The following is a 27,949-nucleotide window of genomic DNA, read 5'->3' on the forward strand; positions in this document are numbered from 1 at the left end:
CAACTGCCCCGGCCGTACGTGCCCGGCGAAAGTGCAGAGACGCCGCCGTCGCCGCCGCCGGACGTGACGTCAGGGCGCGCCGGCCGGGGCGGGACGCCTCGGGGGCGCAGGCCTTTACCTCCGAATCCAGCCCCTGAAGGCGGTACCACATAGATAGCAGCCAATGGGATGGAGAGAGAGGCAGGACCAGTCCAGTTCCCCCCGCCCCTCGGCATTGGGCCCGCCTCCCTGGGTTGCCTAGCAACGCCAAGCGGGCCTTTCGGTCTCTGCCCGGCTGAGAGTCCGGAGGTTCCGCCTGCGGTTAGCCGGCCGCACAGCACCCCGAGGCTTGAAGAGGCAGCGCTCTACCGCCGCCCTAGAGAGGAAGCGCTACGAAGATGCACATTTCACTTTTTTATTGGCAGCCGGCGCAGCCCGGACTGAGCCCTCCCGTGGGCTTACACTTCGCACGCCAAGGCTGAGGAGCCTCCCGGACACCCCAGGTCCTGGACGCCCCCGTTCCACCTTCGCCCCTGAGTCCGCCCCGCCAGGCTTGACCATGCCCGATCCAGTGGTCAGGTGGAACCACAGCGCCTGGTGTAGTCCTGGATGGAGGCCTGGAAGTGCTCGGTGCTGTTGAGGTCTGGGCGGCACAGAATCACGTAGCACTTGGGGAGGAAATAACCACTGAAGCCGCCACTCAAGCTGCTCAGCATCGCCAGTGCGTTGACCGCGGGCAGATACTTGCCCTGATAGACAGTGGCCATGGTGAAGAAGGCGATCCAGGACACGAAGTTGAGGAGCAGGCTGAAGGTGACACATTTGGCCTCATTGTAGTTCTCTGGCAGGTCCTTGCCTAGGTAGCTGCAGGCAAAGGCGCTGACCGAGAGGAGGCCATTGTAGGTAACAGCCAGCATGAAGCCCAGTGAGTTAGCCTCTGTGCAGCCAAGCACCACCAGTTGAGGGAAGTGCTTGTATTCCCTGGTTGGCAGCGGGGTCCACACTGCAAGCCAAATTAGGCAGATAAGCAGCTGGATGGTTGAGCTGATCATCACAAACAGGCCAGCACCATTGTTCTGGACCCATGCACGGAAGAAGGTGGGTAACCTGGCAGAAAACTTAAAGATGAAGACAAGTTGGAAGGAGCGGACCGTCAGGCAGGACAGGAAGATGGCAAAACCGAGGGAAAAGAGGCCTTGGCGCAGTAAGCACGTGGGCAGTGTGGGCTCCCCAAAGAAGCCATAGAGGCCCCAAGTCCCCCCTGCCAGGGAGCCCAGCATGAGGAAGCACAGTCGGCCCCCAGCTGACCTCACCACGGGGGTGTCTAGGTGCCAGGCAAACAGGCCAGCAGTCCCAGCCACCACCAGCAGTAGCAGCGTATTAGCTGCCACCAGTACCAAAGAGACTGGCTCATGCCACGTCAAAAACACCACAGTGCGTGGGAAGCAAGTCTGGCTTCTCTCAGGTGCCCACTCTTCTTTCCCACAAGGCCGGCATCTATAGGGGTCTGGAAGAGAAGGTGGAGAGGGTTCCTGAGAGCCAGGTGAGGACAGCAGGAAAGGGAGGCTGTACAACCCTTGCATTGGAAAAGCCCCTGATTCTGGAAAGGATTGAGGGCAGGAGGAAAGGGGGGCAACAGAAGGTGAGATGATTGGATGCCATCATCGACTCAATGGACATGGTGGTGGTAGATTATTCGCTAAGTCGTGTCCAGCTCTTGCAACCTCCATCAGCAGTCACGGCAGTCTGACCCTTCCGCCCAGCTGCAAGGGTGATCTGCAGCCTGCCAGGCTTCTTGAATCCATGAGTTTGACTAACTCCGAAAGACAGAGGAAGGCATGGACAGGGAAGCTTGGCGTGCTACAGTCCACAGGGTCACGAAGAGTCAGACACGACTTAGTGACTGCACAACAACAACCCTGCAAGGTGCTGGTGGGGTTGTAGCACAGGAGCTGGGCTCTGCCAGGCGCAGCAAGATGAGGGTAGCCCTGAGTGAGAGTCCCCAGGCCATGTGTTTCCTTAATAAGCCTGTGTTAATTACAGATCATGGAGACACTTGGGTCAGTTCTGTGTGACTCCAGATCCCAGAAGGAGTTGGCAAGCCAAGAGGTCATAGAGAGGGCCTTACCCTGTAGCTCCACCTGCACCGCCCTGAGGCTGTGTTCCAGGGCAAGCAGCCAGCCCCAAAGGGAGCCCTAAAGGAAGGGCATTTTCATCTCTCCCAGGGCTCTCTCCCTAGCCAAGTCCACCTTCTTGAGCTGCCACTCTGGTTTCTCTGAGTTGAGTTGATTCCTTCAGTATGGAAGAGATGCATTCCCACTCCCACCAAGATGGTGAAAAAAAGGCATGTGGCCCCTGGAATCCAGCTCTGGGCTGAGCCCCTTAGCTACCTCTGTCTGCCCTCTGACCTTGAACTTGCATCGCGGGATGGAAGAACTTTTTGTCCTGTCGCAGACATGCTAGTGTCTGCATTCAAGCCAAGCTGTTCAAGGCACTGGGTGTCACTGGCACAGTCAATAAATGGGATTTCATACAGATAAAATGGGAAGAAAAAAGAAAAGAAAAAACAAAGGACAATATGGGAGGGTACAAAGGGAATGAAACTCACATCTGTTTGGATAAAGATGCTGAGTTTAGGATAAAATTGTCTCTGTAGGTGCTGGGTTTGGAGCTCTCTTAAAAAGAACACAGCTAGATATGAGGCCGTCAACTGCTTGTTTCTTTCTGCTTGATCAGAACTCATGTCTGGTGGAAGGTGTCCTCCAGACTGTCCCTAACTGACAGCAAAGTGACCAGGGCCGTGGTTCTGCACACGTGTGGCCCAAGGGAGGTGCTTCCATTTGTTCTACAGGTCCTAGGAGTGCTGGTGGTTCACCCACTCATCACTGGTCACTCACCACTCTTATTGAGGAAGGTTCCCGCCTCACAGGGCACACACTCAAAGCAGCAATGGTGGAAACCTATGATCACTCTCTGGTGGCCTTCAGGACAGTCCCTGGAACACACAGACGTAGGCACCTGCAAGAAGCCATGGTGTTCTGCAGTCACGTGGAGATGCTCATGTCAAGGGACCCTCACACATGGGATGGAAAAGGGGGTCTCTGGGCATCTGCCCTCACAGCTCACTCCCAGAGCAGAGACCTTGGTCATGTGAACCAGCAGCAACTGGGCATCTGTCTTTCTGAGCCCTGGGAGCTTCCCTGGCAGGGCTGGGGAGAGCCATAGCAGACTGGTACCTGGAATCCAACCTCGTGTTCTGTGTGAGCTGTCAGCACTGCCCCCAGGCTGCCCATCAGGCAGTCACCTGGTGAGTGACCACATCCCTGTTACCTGGTTGTTGTTTCCATGCCACCGGATTTTGGTCGTATTTATGTCCAGCGACACTGAAAATGGAGAGGAGGAGCCGATGACCCTGAAGGTCCAGTTGGGGCTGCTCCAGTCCCAGGCGATTATGTCATAGTTGCTGAGGGTATTGCCATCGTCATTAAATGTCACAGCATTTTTGTGTAAAAGGAACTTCACCTTGCGGATCTGCTCCAGAAGCTGAAACAAACAGGGATAACGGAGCTGGTGCCAATGACACCGGCTGCTCCTCCTGGGTCCTTCCAGACCCAGGTGGCCCAGGAAGCAAGTGCATGGGGCCTTGCTGAACTTCTACCTGGGGCATTTCAGCCTGCCTGGGAGTTCTGGTCCCTTCCTCAACCCGCCCCCCCATCCCCCGCCCCCCAACCCCCCGCCAGGAGGCCCCTTGACCCTCCTAACCAGCCTCCTGAGTGAGAGAAGTCTTTAACAAGGCAGCCCTTTGCAGAGCTTTCAAGTCCTGGATCCGAGGCCTGGTGGGTGGGTGGAGCCGCAGCTCAGAGAAAACAAAGACGAGCCTCAGAGAAGGGATCAGCCTCTAGGGGTCAGCCTTTGCCCTCCGCCCCCAGCATTTAGGGTGGCTGAAGAGTAATCACACTGCCTACCTTAGGAAGGCAGACAGTGGGTGCCAGTGTCTGGTAAGTGCCTTACCTGCCAGGGATAGACCCGGCCCCTCGAACAGGCTCCAGAGGAGCAGCCCAGGAGCTGGTGGAGGCCATGGGCCACAGCGTAGACAGCCTGATACGCGTTGTAGGCAGAGCTCATGGAGAACTCTGCTAGCGTGGGCATCGCCTGTGCCGTGAAAGCCCAGCATTCTGTGCACAGTTGGTTGCTGGTGCACCAGGAGCCCTGGGGGCAAGGCCTGATAACTCCTTTGTCGGCCTGGACATAAGCCTCTTCAAACTCCTTCAGGCCAGGGACCTGCCTGTGCGGGATGGCCACGCCCAGCACTGTGCCGATGCCCTGGATCCCAGGCACACTGCTGATGTGAGTAGAGATGGCCCAGTCTTCTGTTGCGATCCACACCTTGGCAGTCAGTTTGGCCAGCACCACAGATTCAAAGAACACCCTGGCCAGCTGTTTGCCAGAGTAAACTACTACGACGGTGGTCCTGGCTTGGACCAGGCAGCGTATCATGCTCTGCATCCGCTCATCGCCCGGTCGGGCAGAAAAAGGCACAATGTCCCTGAAGGCAATACAGATGCCCTGCCGGGTGACCTGGTACTCCAGCTCCTGTATCCCTACCTCCCCGTAGTCACCTTCGCCACCCACGATGGAGATCCAGACCCACCCGAACCTCTGCAGCAGCAGCACCAAGATGTCCACCTGGTGTTTATCACTGGAGATGGTGCGCAGAAAAGAGGGGTAGAGCCGCCTCGCGTTGAGCACCATGCTGCTGGCTCCGTAGCTGACCTGTGGAGTTCAGTTCAAGTTCAGTGGCATCAGCCTCAACTGAGGGCCCCCCAGGGCCAGCCCTGTTCTTGGTGCAGGGACAGGGGAGCGGGAGGGGAGGGAGAAGGGGGATGGAGATGAGGTCCTGGCCTGGGTCTCAAGCAGAGCACTGCTAAGTTACCCACGGATAAGGGGGCAGGTCCCCAGAGAGAATTCTGGGAGAGGAAGGAGACTCTGGCCTGTGGACAAAGTGAACGCAACCTGCAAGCAGCGAGTGAAATGGTATATGTGTGGGGCCCTCCAGGGACTTCCACTTGGCTGGAAAGCTGGAGGGCAGATCCAGGAAGGAGAGCATGAGCCTGTGTATTCCGTCAGGGCAGGAAGCCTTAGCCCCTACTTAGCCCCTACTCGGCCCAGCTGAGGTGCTAGGGCTTTACCCCAAGGCCACAGGGAGCGCCTCAGGGTTTAGGCAGCGAAGTGACATCAAACTTGTAGGAGTGTATCTCTGATCAATGAGGAACCTGTTTAAAAAGGCTCAAGGCCAGAGTCAGAATCCCTAGGAGCTGATGGAATTATCTAGATGGGAGAGGATTGCAGTCTGTTAAAGCTGGGGCAGTGGCCATAGGGAAAGGATGGACCTGGCAGTGGTTAGGGAGCCCCATGGCAGAGCCATGGTGATGGGCTAGACGTGGAAGCAGGGAAGGGAATGCAGCGGGCACTGGCTTCCTTGGAGACAGTCACTCTGGCAGACAGGCTGGGAAGGGGATGTAGGAAGACAAGAGGCTTTTGTTATGGGGTAGGTAAGTTCATTTTGGGCCCTGGTGGCTCCATTAAGTGGAGGCACCGGGTGAGCCTCTGGAGACAAAGCTGGTTCTCAGGAGTGGAGATGGAAGGTGGAGATGGGAATTCAGCCAAGGCCTTTTGCTTGCCTGAGAAGGGGAGGGGTCTGTACTAGACAGTCACTTCCTTCTGGGAGGGTGGATGGAGGGGGGCACAGAATTCCCTAAAGGAAACCAAAAAGGAAGTGGCACAAGGGAAAGGGGGAGTCATAAATGCTGGGGGAAAGTGTCAAAATGGTCAAATGTGTTGGAGACCTAGTGGCCCTCCACCAGTCCTTCTCAGCAAGACCTTGCTGGTTCTGCCTTGGGGTGGTCACTTGACCCATCTCCAACCCCTACCCAAGCCGCAGTCATCACCTTCAAGCACTGCTCGAAGGACAGAGCCCAAGGCCATGGAGGGAGGAGTAAATGCAAAGAGAGAAGCAGGAATGGAGACTCTGCCGAGAAGTCTCCTTGGAAGGATGAGTCAGCCAGGCTGAGAGGAGAAGTGTCCGGAGGATGGAGGGGGACAGGGCAAGTGTGTCAGCAGAGGAGGAGGCCCAGGAGAGGCTGACGAGCAGAGGAGGGGAGGGACACCACACAGCTGAGCCTGAGCCTGGAGGAACGGACGGGAGGAGGATGATGGGGCAGATGTGAAGCCTGTGGGGTGATGGGACAGCAGGAGAAGAGAGACGAGCAGAGGTTTCCGAGGAGAATGGACTTTCCAGTGAGCACAGAAGCAGGGAGATCTCGGAAGCAGCACCTGGAGAAGAAGGAACTCCAGGCTAGTGACTCAAGAGCAGTGACTGCCCAGGAGGTCCTGAAGTCCAGACCCACCTTGGACACAGCAGCTCCCGCACACCCACCCCAGCCCACGCTGGACTTGCCAGGAGGGGAGATGAGCGAACTGTCAGGGCCCCAGCTTACCAGGGGCACCAGGAAGGGGCTCAGCAGGGCTGCAGTGGTAAGAGCGTGCTTGGTGATGTCAGGCCCAATCACCGCCACTATCGCAGGGGAAAAGTCGGCAGGGTCTCCCTGGATCTCCACATAGCGCCTCCTCAGTGTGCTCAGTATGCTTAGCGTGGCATACATGTTCGCTGAGTCTGAGCACACATCGTACAGCTCGTACCCCAGGGTGACATTGGGTAGCAGGACTGTGGAGTTGTTTATCTCCTCGATGCTGAACCGCATGGCCTGGAAGAGGTGGTAGCCATGGCCATTGAAGCTGTTGGACCTGTAGGGAAAGCCAGGCTGAGAGCTAAGAACCTCTGGTCTCCTGGAACCCCAGGCTTGGGGGCAGAAAGGAACCTCTGAGGTCATCTGTCCAGCCCCTACAACCATGACCTCAACATGGGCCCTGGACCACACACACAGTTCTGCTGACAGGCCTTGGGAGAGGTAGGGGACAAATTGGAAAAGTATACATACCATGCCCCCCCCCCATAAGCATATTAGGATCAAAAGGCTCCTAAGGCCTGTAGCAGAGATATCTGCTATATTAGTGTTCTCCAAAGAAACAGAACCAAGATGAGAAACATATGTATACATCTCTCTAGCTAGCTAACTATATATACACAGAGAGAGAGGGAGAGAGAGCAAACAAAAGAGAGGACTATCTTTTCCCCGGGATCTCCATCTTTTCTCTTAAGACCTTCAACTGATTAGGTGAGGCCCAACTACACTATGGAGAGCATCTGCTTTATTGATTTAAATGTTAACCACGGCTAAAACGTTAACCACATCGCAGCAACATCTAGACGTGTTTAATCAAACACCTGGGCCGCAGGCCCTAGACAAGTTAACACATGAAATTAACCACAGTACGTGCTTATACATGGTTATAAGTACCTTTCACTGGGACACTCGTGATTGTGGTGGGGGCCTGTGTTCCCCATGGCCTCTCTGGGAAACACAAACATGGGCACGCTAGGGCCATGACTCAGCCCTGCTTGAGGAATGTGCCAGCCTGCTCCATTTCCCAGCCTCCCTGCCTCTTGGGAGGATCCCCCATCATTCCTACCACTTCTGTCCTTGAGTCACTGGAAGGAAGTGCAGTACCTCCTGCCCACCACAGCCCTTCAGTCATCTGAACCTGGTTTTTCATGTAGCTCCTCCTCCCTCAAATTTCCTCTTCCCAGGCTCCCAACTGTAGCTCTTTGGGCCAGTCCTCCCATGCCAGGCTTTCTAGAATCTTCCTCCCAGGCAGGCTGTCAGGTATGCTACGTTTCGGGCCACTGAGCCATGAGACATCCTCAAGCTGGCCAAATCTAATACTATCCCCTTTATAAGAAAAGCAGTTGCTTTTTTTTTTTTTCCTACCTAGACTGTCCACTTCAGGAAGGCACCAACCTAAGTCATTCAGGCTACTGAGCATCTTCTGCTATACGTCCCTACGTCCCTCCCCCTGGAGACCTATACTTGCCATTTGAAAGACTATGGATGTGAACTGAGGAGGAGTCGGGTAGGGAAGGAGATGGAAGAGGGAAAGACGCCCTTGCTTAACCCTTGCCCTCTAGTTATATTACAAAGCCAGGAAACAAGTGACCTGGACTTGTTAACAGCCAGGATTCTTAACAGCCAGGACAAAAGAATGTGTTAAAAGTGCCAGGGAAAGGCTGGCCAGCCCTTAAAGGTGGTAGCTTGGGTTTAGGTTGGGTAGGGATTGCAGGCAGTCCAAATGGTCACTTCAGAGATAGAACCCACAAGGTCTTGCAGAGGCAGGCTGGCAGAGGACCCATAGGCACAGGGCCCCCCCACCCCAGGTGACAGTTCTGCTTACCTCCCCCCACTCACCTGTCACAGAAGGTCACCGTGGGTCTTCCTCTCGCCTCTAGAGGGGCACTGTGGAGAGGGAACATGCCTGCAAGCAGATAATCCCCAGGGAGGCTGAAGTCGGGGGAGGACGGGGTGTTGCGACAGCTGAAAGCCCAACAGCAGGAGAGGGAGAGCAGCAGGCCGACCAGGTGCACGCCCCAGAGTGACATGCTGGCCAGACAGCCCTGCGCCTGGCATGGCCACGCCACACCCTGTGACCAGGTTGGGCCGTTTAAACAGAATGGTCAGCAGTTGCCCAGATGCTTTCCAGTTTCATGCCGGTCAAAGGGGGCGGGATTAGAGCCCAGTTGTAGGGCTGTTTGCCTCTGCCTTCCGGGCCTGCGGTCCTCCTCAGGAACTGGGCAGGGTAAGGGCGCAGGTGCAAAGCAGGTGGCACCCACTGACCCTTCCTCTGGACGGTTGTGGGTTCTGTCCTTGCTCTGGTGCCTGTGGCATCACCTGGTTCAGAAAGGGATTTGAGGGGGGTCAGCTTCTCTCCCGGGGGGGGGCTTGAGGAACAGAGTGTGAAAGGTTGCTCTCAACGAGCTCCTGGTTTTATAACCGTTTACCTGGGCCTCAGTTTACCGAACGAGACAAGGCTTTGAGTTATACTTGTGATCCACCCCAATCCTCAGTCTCCTGAAATTGAAATTCTGCGTAAATTGTCCCCATTTCGCCTCCTTATACACAGTTGCTCCCTTCAGCTCAAAGACAAATGCATGCAAACGGAGGGTATGCAAATAGACCGGTTTTGTTTAAAACGTCAATCCTGGAGCTTTTTCAGTCACGGGGGAGGGGGGGGGGTGGGGGGGGCGGGGAAATCCTAGCTGGATTTCCGGAGAGTGGCCCTGGACTTGGGGTATCTGACCTTCCCTCTCCACGCAGCCGGGGTGAGGCTTTTGCATAATGTAAATGGATCTCTCGTTGGGACTGCCCGGCCAAGTGTCGCCCAGGCTGTCCCTAGGTTTCACCACCTCCAGTGGGCCTGAGCCACACAGGCGCCTGCAGAGGCCAGGGTGCGCCGCCAAGACCGCCAGCAGGGGGCGCCCGCGCCTTCCAGACCCTTGACGGGCCGCGGGGCGGAGCGTTGGGATCTCGCGAGATTCTCGAGCGACCGGCCCCGGCAGCCAGCATGGCGGACTCCTTACTGCTGCTCAAGAGGGTTCCCTCCCGCCACACGTGGCTGCGGGCTCGCAAGGCCCGGCCCCAGCTCATCCTCAGCCGCCGGCCCCGCCGCCGGCTCCGGAACCTGCGCTGGCGCAGCCGAAGACGGCTTCGGCGACGGCTGCTGCAGGCCCAGGCAGCCGGCGCGGACTGGCTGCAGGGCGGCTGTCTGGTGTCCGGCGCCGCGGCGCTCCAGAGGCTGAAGACCTCGGCCCGCAGGCGGGCCTCCAGCCCCGAGCCGGCCGAAGACCCGGTCCCGAGTGGTCCTGCGATCCTCCCCATCCCGCCAGTGCGGCCAGCTGGCTCGGGCCGCGCTGTCCTGTTGCTGCCGCTGGGGCAGGTGGGTCTCGCCGGGGGAGCCGGGCGGGTAGCGCGGGAGGGTGGGGACACAGCCCCAGGAGCTGCAGGCTGGGAGAGGCCCTTTTCCCCCTGAGGGTACTCTGGCTGCGGGTCAGGCGCATTCCTCGGGCTGTGGTGCTGGACAGAGGGTAACAAGGATCCTCCTGAGGGAATTCTAGGTCTTTGGGGCTGCTGCTGCTACTGCTGCTAAGTCGCTTCAGTCGTGTCCGACTCTGTGCGACCCCATAGACTGCAGCCCACCAGGCTCCCCTGTCCCTGAGATTCTCCAGGTAAGAACACGAGTGGGTTGCCATTTCCTTCTCCAGTGCATGAAAGTGAAAAGTGAAAGTGAAGTCGCTCAGTCGTGTCTTAGCTACCCCATTAACTGCAGCCCACCAGGCTCCTCCGTCCATGGGATTTTCCAGGCAAGAGTACTGGAGTGGGGTGCCATTGCTTTCTTCGTCTTTGGGGCTGGAAGGACTTTAATAGTAACAATAGGTTGCATTTATCGAGTGCTCAGAAATGGCAGGCTCTGTATCTGAACTCATTTAGTGCTCCATGCTCTATGGAGTCATTACCACTAGGAATGTTTAAAGAAAGAAACAGAACATAGCATAAGTAACCTGCGGGAAAGATATAAGTGGAAGCAGAGCCAGCAGTCAAACCCTTCACCTGGATGTCGGTCTGGCAGGTCCCCCGCACTGTAGCTTTGTAAGGACAGGGAGCCGTGAGAACAGCAGAACTAAGTTCAGGTGGCCCCCTTGGGTCAGTGTGCATCAGACTCTGTCCCTTTGGTTGCTCCAGGATATGATGTTAGATTAAAAGTATTCACATTTTAATCTATTAGTTTAAAATACTACATCATTACCTACAAGTTATTCTGTTACTTAGCAATTTCTCTCTCTTTTTTTTAATTCATTTCCTTTTGATAACCTGAAGAGCCAATTAAAATCTTAGAAGTTTTCTGTCATTGGTAACAGAATCTGTAACCTTATTTCTTCCTTTCATTTTTCGTTCCTTCTAGGGCTTTACTTTTAGTGGGATCTGTCGTGTGACCTGCCTCTATGGCCAGGTGCAGGTGTTTGGTTTTACCATCAGCCAAGGCCAGCCTGCCCAAAATGTCTTCTCTACTTATACCCACTCTCGCCTGACCATCAATGCTGTTCATTATTCAGTGCATGAGAAAAGCAAGAAGGAGATGAAGAGAGAAGCCCGAGTTCTGCTCAGACCTTATCTGAACCAAGGTAATGAAGAGAACTGAGTGACTTACTGAGGATATATCATAATAAGGCAAAAGCTTTTTTTTTTTTGTCCGCACCCTGCAGCATGTGGGGTCTTAGTTCCCTTGATAGAACCCATGTTCCCTACAGTGGAAGCTTGGAGTCTTAACCACTGGAGCCCCAGGGAAGACCCAAGGCAAATAATTTTTAGATGTTTACTATGGCCCCAAACTTGCACTCTTTACTATATGTATTTAAACCCTCACCAAGGTCTGGAGAGTGAAGCTATTTTTACCATTTCACAGATGAGGAAAGTCACCCAAGGCCACACAGTGTTTATGTAGCAAAGCTGGATTGACTTCTCCATCCAGGTGTGTTTCTGTCATGCAGTATGGCCTCCTGAAAAAGGCTCTCATACATAATTCCTAGTCTCAAAAGGTGTGGACTTTAGCAGAGGAGAGGAAAGTCCCGCAAGGCATAGTGTTTGATGGAGTTCTGTTTCTAAGGCAGCTTATGTCTCTCTTTACAGATGACAGATATTGTTTGATGAGCAGTTTTTCTCCTCTGTGTTCCATCGTGTTGCTGGAACGTCTGAAAACCTCCACTGTGAACTTCATAATCAGCCATCCAGGTTTATCTTACATTTTCGTACAAGAGGTAGAACCAGTTTTCATTCAGAGTTTTCCTCATTACTTTCACCAAAACAGTCAGATGACTATGTAGAATGCCCCTAGTCTTATCTGTCTGTCTTGTTGTGCTATAAGTCATACAGAATGTAACATGCGTGTACAGTAAAAAAGTCAATAGAAGGATATATTGGAAGAATTGTCCCTTCTACCCCACTTAGCTTCATTCCCCAGATAAAGTCACCGTTTTCTGTTATAGTTGATTAAATGTTTTTTGATATTTTTTAAATGGTTATCTTTATATTTTGATTCACTAACTTGAGACAGTATGAATTTTCTGTAAATTCTGAGTAATTTCAGTGTGCTTAGCACTTTCTCCCATCTCTCCCTTTCCTCATTTCCAAATTTTTGCTGCCCTTACTATTAATTTCCTGAAGTCAGATTGGTTCCTAAAATTGTCTCCCATGAGCTAATAAATTGAGCCAAATCTATAGGAACATCAGACTGGATGTGAGGTATGAGGAGGAATCAGGGAGCAGCAGCAGGTTTTTTGACCGGACTGTCTGAGTGTGCCAAGACATGGGGCTGTAGGAGGAGATTTAGGTCTGTAGCTGAAAGATGCCTCTTAGACATCCAACTGGAGATTCCTGCTGGTCTGTTGAATTGTGTGAGTCAAATTCAGAGATGAGGTTGTGTGCATGGTTGTGTGTTGAGTCGCCTCAGTTGTGTCTGAGTCTTTGTAGCCCTATGGACTAGAACCAGGCTTCTGTGTCCATGGGATTCTCCAGGCAAGAATACTGGAGTGGGTTGCCATGCCCTCCTCCAAGGGATCTTCCTGACCCAGGGATCGAACCCGTGTCTCTCATGTCTCCTGCATTGGCAGGAGGGTTCTTTACTACTGAGCCACCCAGGAAGCCCAGAGAAGAGGTTTCAAAAGTAAATTTGGGTGCTTTCAGTAGAATAGGGTTCCATCGCTTCTTGGCCTTTGGACTAAGATCAAGTGTAGTATCTGTTCTTAACAGAATAGGGTTCCAAAGTCCATGAGATGGGATAATGACACCGAGAAGTTGATGCAGGTAGAAATGAGAAGTTCAGGGTCTGAGCCTGAGGAGCAACAGAGAGACTGAGGAGTGGTGGTGCTCATGTTAAAGGAGAGCAGGTGAGTGTAATCAGGGAGCCTTTGAAGGAAGTGGGGGCGCCCGACGCTGCTGATGGTGAGATGAAGCCTGAGAAGGGAATTGCGTGCAGGCTCACCTTCTGGACAGGGTGGTTTCATGGCTTTGCTGAGCAGACCAGCCTGATCGGAATGGAATCAAGAGCTGGGGAAGGAGGAGCTCAAGGGTTCAGTGGTTAGGAATTTTGCTTTTAGAGTTTAGCTATAAAGGGAAGAAAGAGATGAAACAGGTTGGAAGAGTAAGCCTAGTCGAGAGAGTTCTGGGTTTTGTTCAGATGGATGGAAAGAACCACATGCTTGAACACAGCTTGTAGGAAAAAGCCACAGAAGAGCATGCTGATGGTGCTGTGGAGAGAGGATGGAGGGAGGGGTTCCAGTGTCTGTGGTCTGTTGGCCTTGGGAGCAGAGGCACTTCCTTGAAAGTGGCTGGAGGAAATGCCCAGGACAGGGATGGAGCAAGCGGAAGCTCTCTTCTGATTATTTCCTCTTACTGTGTGAAATGGATCCGGGTATTGCTGAGTGGGGGCATAGGGAGTAGGCAGGGGTTGGGGGTTTGGCATGGAAGGAGAAGCTAAGAAATGCGGGCAGGATGATGCATGGGCTCCCATGGTCATGTTAACTTAGTCCAGTGCAGAATCTAGCAGCCTGGCAGGGCCACAGAGGTAGACATGGAGACCCCACCTGACAGTGAGTGTTTCAGGTGCTGTGATCACACTTGTTCCTTTTTCACTTACTTTCAGATTTTTTTTTTTTCCAGCAACTTACTCAAGCACCACTATTTAGATTCCTTATGATCTGTCTTGGATAACTTCCTCTGCCCCCCATGCCCATGTGTTAGTACATTCCGGAATTATATTTTCATATAAGGCAGAGAGTAACCTTTAGATTATCTCATTTTATAAGATGTTCTTATTTTGCCCTCAGTGATTGATAGTTGAGAATCAACTGAGAGGTGAGACAAAAGGAGGGATCAGAGTTATCTTTTTTCTCCTTTGTAATGTTTATTTATCTAGCCTCACCAGGTCTTAGTTGCACCTCTCAGGATGTTTAGTTGTGGCATGTGAAGTCCCAGTTGCGGCTTGTGGGATCTAGTTCCCTAACCAGGGATCAAACCTGAGCCCTCTGCATTGGGGGTATGGAGTCTTAGCCACGGGACCACCAAGGAAGTCTCCAAAGTTATCTCTTGTAGCTCACAACTATTTGAGGCTTATTAATTTCGAACCAAAGTCAAAGAAGTACATTATATTGTTATTTTCAGGTCCGGACTTTCCAGATTAACTCTGAGTATTTTGCCTTGAGATCTGTGGGTATTAGAAGAGAGAAAAAAAAAACCGGCTTGCGTTTAACGGAGAGCGCCTTTGCAGCTGTGGAAGAGTTAGTGAGCATTTCTAGCGGTGAGTGATACAAACTGATGTAGTCTAGCGTTCATCCGCTAGAGCCTCAGAGGATTACTGTTAATGATCAGAGTCCTAAAGACGACGGCTCATGTCAGGGTCAATGTTTCTTTCCCCTCCAGAAGAAGCAGACAGCTGCCCTGTCATTCTGGTTTGTGGCTGCCAGGACATTGGAAAGTCAACATTTAATAGATACCTCATTAACCAGCTGTTAAATAGGTAAGAGTGTTTTTAATCCTGTTGTGACATATTGCCAGACTTTCAGCAGGAGGTAGGATTTTTGATTTGAGAAGCTAGATGGGAATGCATCTCAGCTCCTCTGTAGAGATGACATACAACTCTGTGCAAAGCCGCTCAGCCGAGGGAGGCCTCCTGGTTGTACCGTTTGGGGGTGCAGCTATGGCACTCCCAGGTGTACCCACCTTGCCTGTCGGGGAGCTCACAAGAGCCATCAGTTGATCTCAGAATCTGTTTTTGTCCAAACCCAGAAAGTCAGAGCAGGGATAAAGTCTGTCGTATTTAAAAAATAAAGTTTGAGGAAAGGCAGAGTTGTATCCATATAGTGAATGGACACTGTAGCCAGGCCTGCATCCCGTTTTCTCTTCACTGATATTTTCTCGATGCTGGTGTCATCTTTGGAGCATTCTGCCTGCAAGGCTGTGTGGGGTGGGGTATGCCTGTGTGTCACGTAAAATCTTTATGTTCTGATTTACCTTGGACACGGTAAATAAAATGAGTTAAGATTTCTTTCTTTTAAATTTTCAGTATATCCTGTGTTGATTATTTGGAATGTGATCTGGGGCAGACAGAATTTACTCCTCCGGGTTGCATTTCTTTGCTTAATATTACAGAACCAGTTCTAGGTATGTATTCTGCATTTCTTAAATGTCTTGGTTTTACACAGTACAAAAGTAATGATACAAGAACGTCAAAGAGTACAGAAGTATAAAATATAAAAAAATGAACACATCTCCCCATGAAACTTACGGTCTTCCCGTAAGAATTCCTCTGGTCTCAAAAAAAACCCCCTAAAAACCCAATGATACCTTTCTAGGGTTCTATTTTAATAAATGGAACTACCATCCATTTTATTTTATGTAAATTAGAAACACTTTCCTCTAATACGAGCATCTTACATAATGCTACACAATGATCTCAACCAAGAAATTGGCATGGATATAATACTATTAACCTATAGGTTTTTTTCAAAATCCATTAGTTACCCTACTAATACCCTTTTTATGTTTCAGAATCCAAATCAGAGTTCCATGCTGCTTTTTTTAATAAAAAATGTACATAACATTTTATTTATCATTTTGACTATTGATACATGTACAGTACCGTGCCATCAAATACATTCAAAGCGCTGGATAATCATTATCACTGTCTACCTCCAAAACATTTTCCTTGTCCTGGACTGAAATGCTGTGTCCATTAAATAACAGTGCATCCCCTTCCAGCCTCTGAGGACCTCTGGTGTGCTGCCTGTCCCTCCCTGTGAATCTGCCTGTTCTGGGCACCTCATCTAAGCGAAATCATGCGGTACTTGTGCTCCTGTGTCAGGCTGTTTTCACTAAGTATAAGGTTTCAAGATCTGTTCATATTGTTTGGTCGCTCAGTCATATCTGACTCTTTGCAACCCCATGGACTGCGGCACGCCTGGCTTCCCTGTCCTTCACCGTCTCCTGGAGCTTGCTCAGACTCATGTCCGTTGAGTTGTAGCATATATCAAAATTAACTCCTTATTGTGGCTGAAAATCATGCCAATGTATGTGTATCACATTTTGTCTATCTTTTTAACTGTTTTTATGTATTTATTTTTGATGGTGCTGGGTCTTCATTGCTACACGGGCTTTCTTGAGTTGCAGCAAGTGGGGGCTACTCTTTGTTGTGGTGGGCAGGCTTTTTATTTCGGTGGCTTCTCTTGTTGCGGCATACAGGCTCTAGGGTGCCAGGGCTTAGTTGCTCCACGACATGTGGAATCATCATGGATCAAACTGTCCTCTGCACTGGCAGGCAGATTCCACCACTGGACTACCAGGGAAGCCCCTGTATTGATTCTAGTTTTCTGCCTGCTGTGACTAATGGTGCCATGAACATTGGTTACAACTATCTGTTCAAGCCACCACTTTCAATTCCTTTGGATATATATATATATATATACACATACATACACACCCACGAGTGGTCATGTTTAACTTTTTGAGAAACTACCAGACTGTTCTATAGCAGCTGCACTGTTTTACGTTCCCATCAGTAATTCACAAGGGTTCTGATTTCTCTACATCTTCAACAATACTTGTTATTTTGATTATGGCCTTTCTTGTGGATGGAAGTAATCTCTTTTTGGTCTTGGTTTGCATTTCCCTAATGACTAACAGTGTTGAGCCTCTTGGAGAAATGGCTATTTTAGTCCTTTGCCCACTGTTGAATTGGGTTCTTTGTTTTTGTTGAGTTTTAGGAGTTCTGTATATATTCTGGGTGTTAATTCTTTGCTAGATATGCAATTTGCAGATACTTTGTCATTTTATTTGCTTTTGATAATATCCTTCAATGCACAAAAGTTCTTAATTTTTATGTTTTTGCCGCCTATGCTTTTTGGATCATCCATGAAGTTGTTACTAAATCTAGTCTCATAAAGATTTTCCATAATGTTTTCTTCTAGGAATTTTGCAAGTTTTACCTCTAGCACTTAGGTCTTTGATCAATTTTGAGTTAAATTTTGTGTTTGACACAAGAAAAGGGTCTCACTTCGTCCTTATGTACACAAATGTCCAGTTTTCACTATCTATTTGTTCTTTCCACAATGAATGGTCTTGACACCCATGTTGAAAATCATCTGACCACACACCCATACATCCATCCATGCTGAGTTGCTTCAGCCACGTCCGACTTTTTGTGACCCCATGGTCTGTAGCCCGCCAGGCTTCTCTGTCCATGGGATTCTCCAGGCAAGAATACTGGAGTGGGTTGCCATGCCCTTCTCTAGGGGATCTTCCCAACCCCGGGATGGAACCTGCAGTTCTATGTCTCCTGCATTGGCGGGTGGGTTCTTCACCACTAGCGCCACCTGGGAAGCACGTGCACGCAAGGATTTTTTGTGTGTGTGCTCTTTATTCCATTGGTTTACACACACATAGCCCTTAGGCCAGTACCACACTTGTATCTTCGTAAGAAGTTCAAAATTGGGAAATGTGGATCCTCCAGCTTTATTCTTTTTTCAAGATTGGTCATTTTGAGACCCTTTACAATTCCATATGAATATTAGAATAGGCTTTTTCATTTCTGGGGAAAGGGCTGTTAGAATTTTGATAGGGATTGTATTCAATCTTGTTTTTCACTTGACTGGATGGCGAGGCATGTGGGATCTTAGTTCCCCGACCTTGGGTTGAACCCACGCCCCTGCAATGGAAGCAGAATCTTCATCACTGGGCCACCAGGGAAGTCCCAAGGATTGCATTCAGTCTGTAGATGAGGTAGTATTAACATTTTCCTATCCATGAACACAGAATGTCTTTCTAATTTTTTATGTCGTCTTTAATTTCTTTAAGCAGTATTTTACCTCCTTGGTTAGATTCACTTCTAAGGATTTAATTCTTTAGTTATTGTAAATGCAATTGCTATTCTAATTCCCTTTTCAGATTGTTAGTTGCTGGTATGTAGGAACATAACTGATTTTTATGGGATTTTGTTGTTTGTTTTTGTTTTTTCTTATTTAAAAAGTTTGTTGTGTGTGTATGTGGTGTGTGTGTGGTTTTTTTAAACAACCTTTCGTTGTTGTTGTTTTTGGCCATGCAGTACAGATTGTGAGATCTTAGATTCCCCAATCAGGGATCAAAGCCAGGCTCCCAGTAGTGGAAGCGCAGAGTCCTAACCGTTGGACCGCCAGGGAATTCCTCTCTTTTAGCTGGTTTCGTTGTTCCTCTTTTTACATTTTCTCTGTTCTATTTAATTTTTTTCCCATTTCTACCATATTTTTAAAAACAAGGACACTGATAGATCATCATAAATAATACAGCCACCAAAATCAGGACAGTGACATTGCCATAGTGTAGTTACTTGGTTTTGTCCATTTTGTCTCAGTCATCTGTGTAGGCCCAGTGTGTACTTATAAATCTTGAGTCTTCTTTAATATGGAGACTGTTATCTGGCTTTTCTAATCTTCTGTGACCTTGACAGTTTGAAGAGTACATTTGTGGGTTTTCCCATGTTTAGATTTAGAAGTGACACTGTGATCTCTGTGTTGTACCAACATGCTGTCAGTTTTTCCTGTTACCAGAGACGTTAGCTTTCATCAGTTGCTTAAGATAGTGTTTTCTGATCTAACTAGGTGTGGTGTTTTCGTTTTCTTCTGGGTGTCATTGCTTCCAAAGCCCCTTGGTGGACAGTTAGGGAATATACATATACTTAAACCCATACATGTCATATATGTACATACATAATATGTGTGTGTATTTGTGCACACATATGTAAATACATATTTTCATGTCTTTGTATAGGTTTCTGTTTATTAAGAGCCATGAATTTGCACTGATCATTCTTTTCTGGTTTTTTTTTTTGGCCAATCTCTATGGCTTTTGGGATCTTGTTTCCTGACCAGGGAACCAACCCGGTCCCCTGCAGTAGAGGCACAAAGTCCTAACCACTGGACCAGCAAGGAATTGTGATCATTCCGAGTCTAATCTCACACCCAGGGTGCATCCTAGTTAACCTTCCCCCTTCCACATTTATCAGCTCCTTTTCCAATGGTGAGAACCCTGGCTGCAGTTATTCTCAGTGTATTTACATATTTGTTCATTCCCTTTGTATTTGCTCAGTCCCCAGACCATGCAGGCCACTGTCAGTTGTGGGCTGCCCCAGGTCCCCTGACAAGCTTGAGGGGCGCCTCACTGGCTCTTCCCTAGGTGGCCTCACACCAGCCACACTAACCAAGGCCCTTGTGACTGTGTTGCGACGTGGTCCTGGTCACCTGCCTGCCATGTGTGCTGGCCCTGGCCACAGTCCTGACCAGAGGGGATGGGAAGCGACTCGGGCTAGACAGACTGCTGTTGTGATGAGGGTGTGTCCTCTCAAGCTGACTGCTTGAGTTCAAGTCCCACTGATCCCTACTAGCTGTGTGACCTTGGTCAAGGTAATCTCTTTCTCAGCTTCCTCGTCTGTAAAAATCGAGAAAGTAAATACTACCTGTGTCATAGGGGTTTATGAAAACTAGAGACTCTGTGTAGCACATGTAGGACATAGTAAGTACTGTATTCCAGCAAGTGATTACTGTTGTTATTAATTATTGTGTGTAAGCCCTGTGGGGGTGTTTTTTCTGTTGACAGATGTGTCCTAAGTATCTAAAACAATGCCCAGCATGCAGTAGATGTCCGGTAGATGTTTGTTGAATGAATGGCCATATTAGGACGTAGTTGGGGTAACTGTGTATAAATGCAGGCGTGTCTCTGTTTGAAGTTGAAAGCTTAGATTTCCAAAAGTGAGAGCATAGCTATTCTAGAGGTCGGATGGGCTCAGATTTCCTGAGCAGCTTCGTCAGGGGTCATGGCTGGACCATAACCCTTGCCACCTCTTAGGTTCTCATGGATTAATGACTCTCACCTTTATCTTCTTAGGACCACCTTTCACCCACCAGAGGACGCCCCAGAAAATGGTCTATTATGGGAAAACTTCTTGTAAAAACAACTTTGAAAACTATATTGAGGTAATAAAGTATGTTTTCAGCTCCTACAAGCGAGAGTCCCCTCTTATCATCAACACCATGGGCTGGGTGGCAGGTAAGTCCATGGAGGCGCATCTGGCAGAAAGGGTTGGGTGATGGGAACGGGTGCGTGTGTGGCTTTCAGACGTCAGTGCTGAAGCCCGGTCCTTAGGAGGCTCCTCATCTCAGCCTCTCATGGGTACACATCACCGCCAAGGTGCAATGACTGGGCTCTGTCGTTTACTTTCTTGCAGACCAGGGTCTCTTGCTTCTCATTGACCTGATCCGCCTGCTGTCACCCAGCCACGTCGTCCAATTTAGCTCGGACCGGAGTAAATACATGCCGGACCTCACCCCTGACTTCGTGGACGACATGGACGGGTTGTACACAAGACGCAGGTCCAGAGTCAGAAACAGAGGTTTCCACCTGCCTGAATTTGCCGAGAGTTTGGAGTTTGCTGACGAAGAAAAAGAAAGTCCAGTTATGTCTACAGGATACAAGCTGATGTTCGTGAAGTCGGAGTTTGTGACTGGAAAAACGTCCAGGAATAGGTAAGCAGACCATCATGGCTGGAGAATTCCATTTTCTTCAGTCTGACAAGGCCTTCTGTCCTCGATTCCTTCAAAGGGGTCAGTCCCCTAAAATCTTTCCGATCTCTGTCAGAGCTACCTGTTTACAGAGAAGAGTCAGGTCTGTTCCGAATGGTTCCTTTCCCAGTGGAAATGCCCAGAATTGGCCTCCAGATCTGCTTGCCCCTCTAGGAGCTTTGACCTGAAGGATCTCCAGTGGGTTTATGGAGAGGCAAGGTCTACAGGTCCCGAGGTTGGGACGTGGGCTGTGTCAGGACAGGTGGGCCCTGTCTCGGAGCAGGAGGTAGGCCTCTCACCTTCTTCTGATTTACTTTTCAGAGAATCACATAATAGAGTCCTTCGTGAGCTGGCGGTGCTGGGTTACCTGAGCCAGTTGCAGCCCCCAGTGCCAAAGCCACTGCGTGCCTTACACGGTCTGACCCCCTATCAGGTAACCTGAGCTCTCAGGGGGATTGTCTGGCTTCCTGTGTGCCCGTCTCCCCTCTTTACACCCCTTCACTTGTGTCATCCTCAGCCCTGAGGTGTTGATGTTGCAACTGTGCCCATTTTACAGTCGGGAGCTGAGGGATCCAGTGGGAGTGGATCCACCTCCAGAGGGATTGACCCTGGTTTCCATCCTGACCAGGAATGTTCTGCCTAATACCAGAGGTGGCCCTGTGACCACACCCTGCAGCCCAGCTCCGCCCTTCTGCTGACTGGCCGTGTGTGACTCGGGCTGTGAGTGGTGGTGACAGGCCTCGTAGAATGCGTGTGCCTGGAGAGCACTCGTAACATGTTTCAGATATATTGTCACAGGTTGATTCTAGCTCTAAAGTATGTGGATCGTGGATTCCAATCTCTGAAGGACTGTTTTGGGAAGAAACCACTATAGTATTAGGGTCCCAGATGATGAAAGAATCGAATAGCATCAGGTATTATTTCTAAGTGCCCACCCTGTGCTGTGCTGCCCTCTACTCACCGAGGCCCCGTCATTGTCCCCACTTTACAGATGATGGAACTGAGGCTAGGGGCAGATTCAGCTTGCCCATAGGACATAGGAAAGTCTGGGCTGGGACTGGCTGGTGCCCAGGTGGCCTGACTCTGGACCAGAGCCCTCACTCCGCTGTATGGCCTGCGCAGTGCTGGGCGCACAGTGGGCCAGACGCTCTGTTGAGCCTGTGGGGAAGGTGCTGGTACAGACCCTGCTTACAGCTAGAAGACTGGGTGTAGGCAGGCAGGTGGAGATGCTGGGCAGAGGTCACACAGGCAGGGGCTGTGACCAGGGAGTGTGGGGTGGAGGGGCAGCGTCATGTTGCCCAAGTCCAGTGGTGAGATTGGCCCCAGGCTTCCAAGCCCTCTGCACTGAAGAACCCAAGGCAGTTGGTTTAGTGGAGTTTTTGGGTGATTTGCTCCAGTTTATACTCACTGGTGATGCTCTGTAACTGGACTTGAAACTTATCTGGCAGTAATGTAAACTGCCATTTGTTACAAATTCACATTTGTTTTTGAAGCCTAAATAAAATGTTTAACAAAATGCTTTTCTATTTTAAAAGTTTGTAGTTACCCAGAGAGTTACATGTTAAAGGTAGTCCTTTACTGTGTGCTCCAGGAAGGTGGTCCATTTTTCTTAATTCAGTAATTCCCTTAGGGGGCTTCTCCTCACTCTGTGGATTTTTACTTTCTTCCACCTGGAGACCTGTTGGTGATGAGTTTTCAGTCTCTCTCCTAACTTCCGCTCATGCGGGCATCCCCGAGTTCGCATCTCATGTGTCTCTTTAGGCAGAGTTGCAGGCGTTCAATTTAGATTTCTAGCAAGTGTTGTTGGTGTGCAGGAGCTTTGTGTAATTTTCCTCGGTTCTCAGTCTAAAGCAGTGAAACACTAAACAATTTCCATTCCGTTTAGGTATGTTTTGGTGGGCAGTTTGGCAGATAAAACTCAGATAGATGACTCATCAGCTTGTAGAAACTACTAACACAAGGAGTATTTCAAGTCAGATCACTGGATGGGGTGCGTGTGTGTCCTCCAGGTCCCTTTCAATGCCGTTGCGCTCCGGATCATCCATGCTGACGTGGCCCCCACCCACATCCTGTACGCTGTGAACGCCAGCTGGGTTGGGCTCTGCAAGATCCTGGATGACGTCAGGGGATACGCCAGCGGGCCCATCCTGCTTGCCCAGAGTCCCATCTGCGATTGTGTGGGGTTTGGTGAGTCTGAGAGGAAAATCTGAGTGTAAACCTACTGAAATTGACCCACCTGAGCAGCTATAGATTGGCGGGGCTTGACCTTGTTGCTGTCATTTGCCTGGAGTGGTCAGAGAGCTTGTCTGTCCTCTGTGAAGTGGGCCCTCGGGGGTGGGGGGCAGGAAGGAAGCGGTTCTTCTTTGCTTGTCCTGCCAGCTCCTCTAAACACAGGAGTCCTCAAGGCCTGGCCGGGCCTCCCTCTTACCTGACATGTTTGCTGCGGCTCTCAGTCCATTGTAGGCTGACCTCTGTACACGCTCTCGAGCACAGCGCCAGAGCTCCAAGCTTGTGTTACCAGTCATTTTTCTGCTTAGTTGTCTCTATGGCATCTAGGACTTCACTCCAACACTGAGGTCCTGATAGATCCATCAGCCCTTCCCTGACATTCCGCCCGCAACTCCTCCTCCTACCCTGCACTGGCTGTGAATGGTCCTTGAAAGATTCACTCTGTATTTGGGTCAGGCCCCTGTGTCCTGCTTGGCACCTCTTTGTTTCGTTCATCACAGTCCATACACCAGCCTGATGCCTCCTGGTTTCAGAGTGTCAGACTCCTCAGTCTCATCTGTTCTCCCCACGCGCAGGGGCTCGGTAGTTGAGGGGCACGGGTTTAGTTGCTCCGCAGCACATGGAATCCTCCTGGACCAGGGATGGAACCCATGTCCCCTGCATTGGCAGGTGGATTCCTTTCCGCTGTAGCACCAGGGACGTTAGAAAACTCATAAGCCATTCTGCAGTTCTGAGTGGTGGGGAGGATGATCTTGTGTGTTGTGTGTCCTCAAGGTATTTGCAGGGGGATCGACATGGAGAAGAGGCTTTACCACATCCTCACTCCCGTGCCCCCAGAGGAGCTGAGACACGTGAACTGTCTGCTGGTTGGAGCCGTGTCCATCCCACAGTGTGTTCTCAAGAGCCAGGTGTGTGCAGCCCTGGAGCTCACTGGCCATGTCCATGGCAAAGTGCGGACCTGAAGTTGGGGCGGGAGTCACAGAGCAGGTTCTTGTTTGGGAAGCTTACACTCCTTCGTAGAGATGGACAAGGCCAGGTGACATGTCCGCATGGCCTGAAGGTCTGGGGCGTGAGTCCCCATCACCTCGGGCAGGAGCCCCGGGTGGAGCCGTCATCGCAGGCGTGAGTGTGGGAGAAAAAGGACAGAGGTAGTGACCCCAGGGTGACCCTTCCTGAAGACAGTCTTCAGAGGCTTCTGTGGGAAGGTCATGGAAAGTCACATTGGCCAAGGCCATCCGTGTGGCCCCAAACCAAACGGCAGGACCTGTAGGCAGCTGAGGAGGCAGCCGGTGTCCCCCTTGTCACCTGCTGGTTCAAGAGAGAGCCCCATCTCTTGCTGCTGGATGTGTTTGGGGGGTTGAAGTGTAAGTGGGCCCTTCCAAGGAGGGGGAGCTGAGGATCTTAGGAGCGATCTAATACTGTCTTCCATCTTGGCCAGATTCTAAGTATTCCCACATGTTTTCTCTGTGTTTCCATTTCAGGGTGGGCTCGAAGGGACCATACCTTATGTCACGACAGATTATAATTTTAAGCTTCCTGGAGCATCAGAGAAGATTGGAGCAAGAGAAAGTGGGGCAACGTATAAAGAGAGGGGACATCCCAAACCTAAGTTTTATCGAAAAACATACTGATGTTCTTAATACAGGAAGGACTTTCCTCCCAGAAAGCTTGACCATCTCCAGCCTGACATCAGTGGACGATGGGGTTCTGTGACCATGAACAGAACAGCGTGCTTACGTAGCAAACTGCAGTGTCTCCTACGTAGCTCATGGATGCATTTAGAGTACGTATACTCTTTAATCGACATGACAGAGGTTTTCCCTAGTCTTCTGTTTCGTTTTCTAAAGGAATCAAGAAGCAGGGACGAGTTCGTGCACCACTGAAACAGAACATGGTCGATTCCTCATGAAGTTTTAGGGAAAAGCAGGACATCTGGTGGGATGGAAAACATAGAAGGGTACAGAGTTGCCCTGTGGTCCTTGCTTTGGGGGTGCTTCCAGCCCTGCTCACTGGATGCTCCCCAGCCTCTTCCATACACATGGGTTGAGGATTATGCTTATATTTGGTGTTAAATTTATTCAAGGTTTCATAGATAAAAGTTTGCCTCAAGAGCCCTTCAATTTTAAAAATCGGATGCTGAAAAATTTTACCCTGAAAAAATGCTCTCAAACCCAGGAAGCCTGTCCTGGGGCCTCTTTAATACTCGGTTTGTCCTGATTGACTTCTTATCTGAGATGGAAAATGCACAGTGAGCAGAGCCGGAAACCAGGCTGTTTGGACCAAGGCCCAGCGGAGCGGCTCCTGCTATTGGTTTCGGTGGTGGTGCTGGACTCCCAGGGGCTTCAGAGGAAATGGTGGGCCCTCCTTCATCTTCTCCCTGGAGTCAGCATTCTTTAACCTCCAGGGTTGGAAATGGTTTGGTAAACAGGCCGGCCAGTTCACATCACATCATGTTTGCGTTTAGGACCCTGAGATGCCTACAGAAGCAGCATTTCGTCCTGGTGCTCTGAATTCCAGCTTCTGAGCAGGACACCTCGAAAGACCACTGTTAGGATGAGGGTTTTTACTGTTTACGTCCATTTAAGGTGTTGATCATCATTGTCTTCAGCGTTCTGGGGGCCGATCCCTCATCTCGTAGAGCCCTTGTCACCCTCCAGAATCCGATTTGAAGTCTAGTTTCTCAGTTGCATCTTATTTATATCTAAGTTTAACTTGTACATACAAGTTCTATCTTGGCCTTGCAGCGACTTTTGCAGTCAATCCACCATCAACTTTTTGCCTCCTTCACAAGCTCCTATATCTTTACAGTGATGCTTAGGTCTTTAGCAGTCTTGGGAAGAATGAAGGTGGTGATCTGTCATTCACGTTTTCATTGAATCCTGTCTTGCTGGTAGGCTGTTTCCTCCTGGGCTTTAAGGTTGCCGGTCAGTCCCCATTGGTAAGGAAAACAGTGTTGCCACTAGAGGGAGCTGTCAGCCATTGGTCAGCGGCCATGCAGGGCTGGAGATGGTGGAGGAGCCCCTGGAGGCCTTTCTCAGCATCTAGAGATGCTGGAAACGGCCCTGTGGTCAGCTCCTGGGTGTGCCAGTCAGAATGGCAACCGTGCAAACATCCTGGGTGTTGGCCCATTGGATAATCAGTGTTGATGGTTCAGGCTTCTGTCATTCCCACGGTGTGTGTTGCTTCAGGATGGCCAGTGAGGGCTCTGTGGTGGAGATATGCTTGACAAAAACTCCTGGGACCTCCCTAGTGGTCCATTAGGATGCTGTGCTTCCGTGGCAGGGGGCAAGGGTTCAATCCCTGGTCGAGGAACTAAGATCCCACATGCCGAGTGGGATGTGAAAAACCAAACAACTCTTAGTCATTTCTGTGTGATTTTCAAAGCAGTACATAACTTATTTTAAGAAAATCAAAGGAATATATGACTTAGAACATGGAAACCCTCAGTCACTGATTTTGTGGTTTGTTAAAATCAGTTCTTCAGACCTGTTTTTAGGACAGGTAAACATGAAAAATTGAAAAAAATCCTCCAATTTTAGGGTTGATTAAATTTTGTGAAGAAAAGTAGTTCTGTTGTTCCCATCCATCCCCAGGTAGGTCTTGGGGACAGGAACCAGTTTGTCCTTGGAGACCCCAGTGCAGAACTAAAGACTGAGAAAGGGGAGAGGAGTAGGTGAGTTAGCCTTGGGATCAACTGGAGAGGATATGGGGGTGGAGAGGACATGTGGTGAGGCCCCAGCTGAGCCAAGGGGCACCCTCTTGCCGATACCAGGACCCCTGTGATGGGCAGGTCCTCACATTCGTGAACACTCAGGTCTCTGCCCGGAAGATGGCGTGAGGACCAGGTGACGCGGGATGGTGGTTTTTAGATTGACTGCTCATTCTTTCCCTTAGATTTGGGTGAGGCCGTGTGGCTGTTACCATAGCAGGCTGTGATGGAGATCCAGGTCCATGTCCTGACTGGGCCACCAGCTGGCAGTGTAGCTTTGAGGGGTGTTTCGCTTGAGCCTGTGACCTTTGAGACAGGCGGGTGGCGCTACTCTTGGGGTCCCCGCATGAGGAAGGCATGACATGCATCCACAGCAGGCCTAGCAGTAACTCCTGGCCTGTGGCCTGTCTCTGGCTGGGTTGTAAATCCTAGCAGACAGGAGGAAGACTGTGTTCCTCAGAGTCACTTTGGGTCGGAGCAGAAACTCAGTGTTCGCGTCTGAAAACATCTCGCCGCGGCCCCCCAGTCAGTGGCACCGTCCTTCCTGCTATGGGTCCTGCTCAGGCTCCCACCCGTCACCTGCCCCTGGGAGTTTTTCATAAGCCCCACTATTGCTTTTAAAATCATGCAGTCAGCTCACCTGTGTAGGAAACAATCCTGAAGTCACCACCGTGTTACCACTGTTAACGCCGTGACCCTGTCTCACCCAGTATTTTTCTAAATTGCACATGTGCGTTTGTATGTTTCACAAACCTGTTTGTCCAATTGTATGTATGGTTTCTATCCAGCTTTTTTCACTTATATGTGAACTTCTGTATCAATAAATATTTTTGAGAATGTAAATTTGTGTCATTTTGTTCCATATATAGATAGACCATTTTATTCCAGGAAATGGTTTGAATGCTTAGAATAAATGGCAGAAACATTGGAAGGGGGTAGTGAAACTGGGTGTCATGGCAGGGAAGAGGGGCGGCCCCCGCAAGCGCTTGCACCTTTTTCCTGTTTCGAGTGGAGTAAGCTCCAAGGGGAGTTAGCTTCATTTCTCTTTTTGGGCTCCAAGTGTTAGCCACACAGTCGTGCCTCTGCCATTCCTTTCTCCAGGGGATCTTTCCAACCCAGGATCATACCCGATCTCCTGCATTGCAGGCAAATTCTTTACCATCTGAACCATCAGGCTCAAGGATGTATGTTACATGTTACATCACTCCTGGACTATCTTTGAGACTCTCTTAGCAGGAAAAAGAATTTTGTTCCCAGAAGAGTACAAATAGAAAGGAAGCCAGCCAGCAGGCGGGGGGTCTGTGCCTGTAACTGTGTTTTCCTGAGTGAGTGCTTGGCCCCTCTGCCCTCGGCCTCAGGGTGGGGCCTGGCAGAGGCAACGAGACTTGGCTGCCAGGCTGAGCCTGAACAGTGGCTAAGATAAATATGGGGCCCATCTGTGCAGC

The 27,949-nt window shown here is 50.3% G+C and overlaps 2 protein-coding genes and 1 pseudogene across 2 annotated transcripts; 2 read left to right on the top strand and 1 right to left on the bottom strand.

The window, feature by feature from the left end:
- Positions 1–554: 554 nt before the first annotated feature.
- Positions 555–8,533, bottom strand: TAS1R1 (taste 1 receptor member 1). The gene is made up of 6 exons (XM_052654248.1): positions 8,343–8,533; positions 6,477–6,783; positions 3,991–4,752; positions 3,310–3,522; positions 2,877–2,997; positions 555–1,486 (listed from the first exon to the last, which is right to left on the bottom strand). Exons 1-6 carry the CDS (start codon positions 8,531–8,533, stop codon positions 555–557), a joined length of 2,526 nt encoding a protein of 841 aa, XP_052510208.1.
- Positions 8,534–9,495: 962 nt separating this feature from the next.
- Positions 9,496–27,287, top strand: NOL9 (nucleolar protein 9). Its single transcript, XM_052653728.1, has 12 exons — positions 9,496–9,867; positions 10,891–11,110; positions 11,616–11,743; positions 14,145–14,280; positions 14,403–14,499; positions 15,046–15,143; positions 19,893–20,054; positions 20,233–20,530; positions 20,888–20,999; positions 22,576–22,753; positions 23,570–23,703; positions 24,277–27,287. Exons 1-12 carry the CDS (start codon positions 9,496–9,498, stop codon positions 24,424–24,426), a joined length of 2,085 nt encoding a protein of 694 aa, XP_052509688.1. The 3' UTR covers positions 24,427–27,287.
- Positions 12,683–12,775, top strand: LOC128061909 (uncharacterized; annotated as a pseudogene).
- Positions 27,288–27,949: the final 662 nt, after the last annotated feature.

The sequence above is a fragment of the Budorcas taxicolor genome, chromosome 16 (genome assembly GCF_023091745.1).
Source record: "Budorcas taxicolor isolate Tak-1 chromosome 16, Takin1.1, whole genome shotgun sequence".
NCBI lineage: Eukaryota > Metazoa > Chordata > Mammalia > Artiodactyla > Bovidae > Budorcas > Budorcas taxicolor.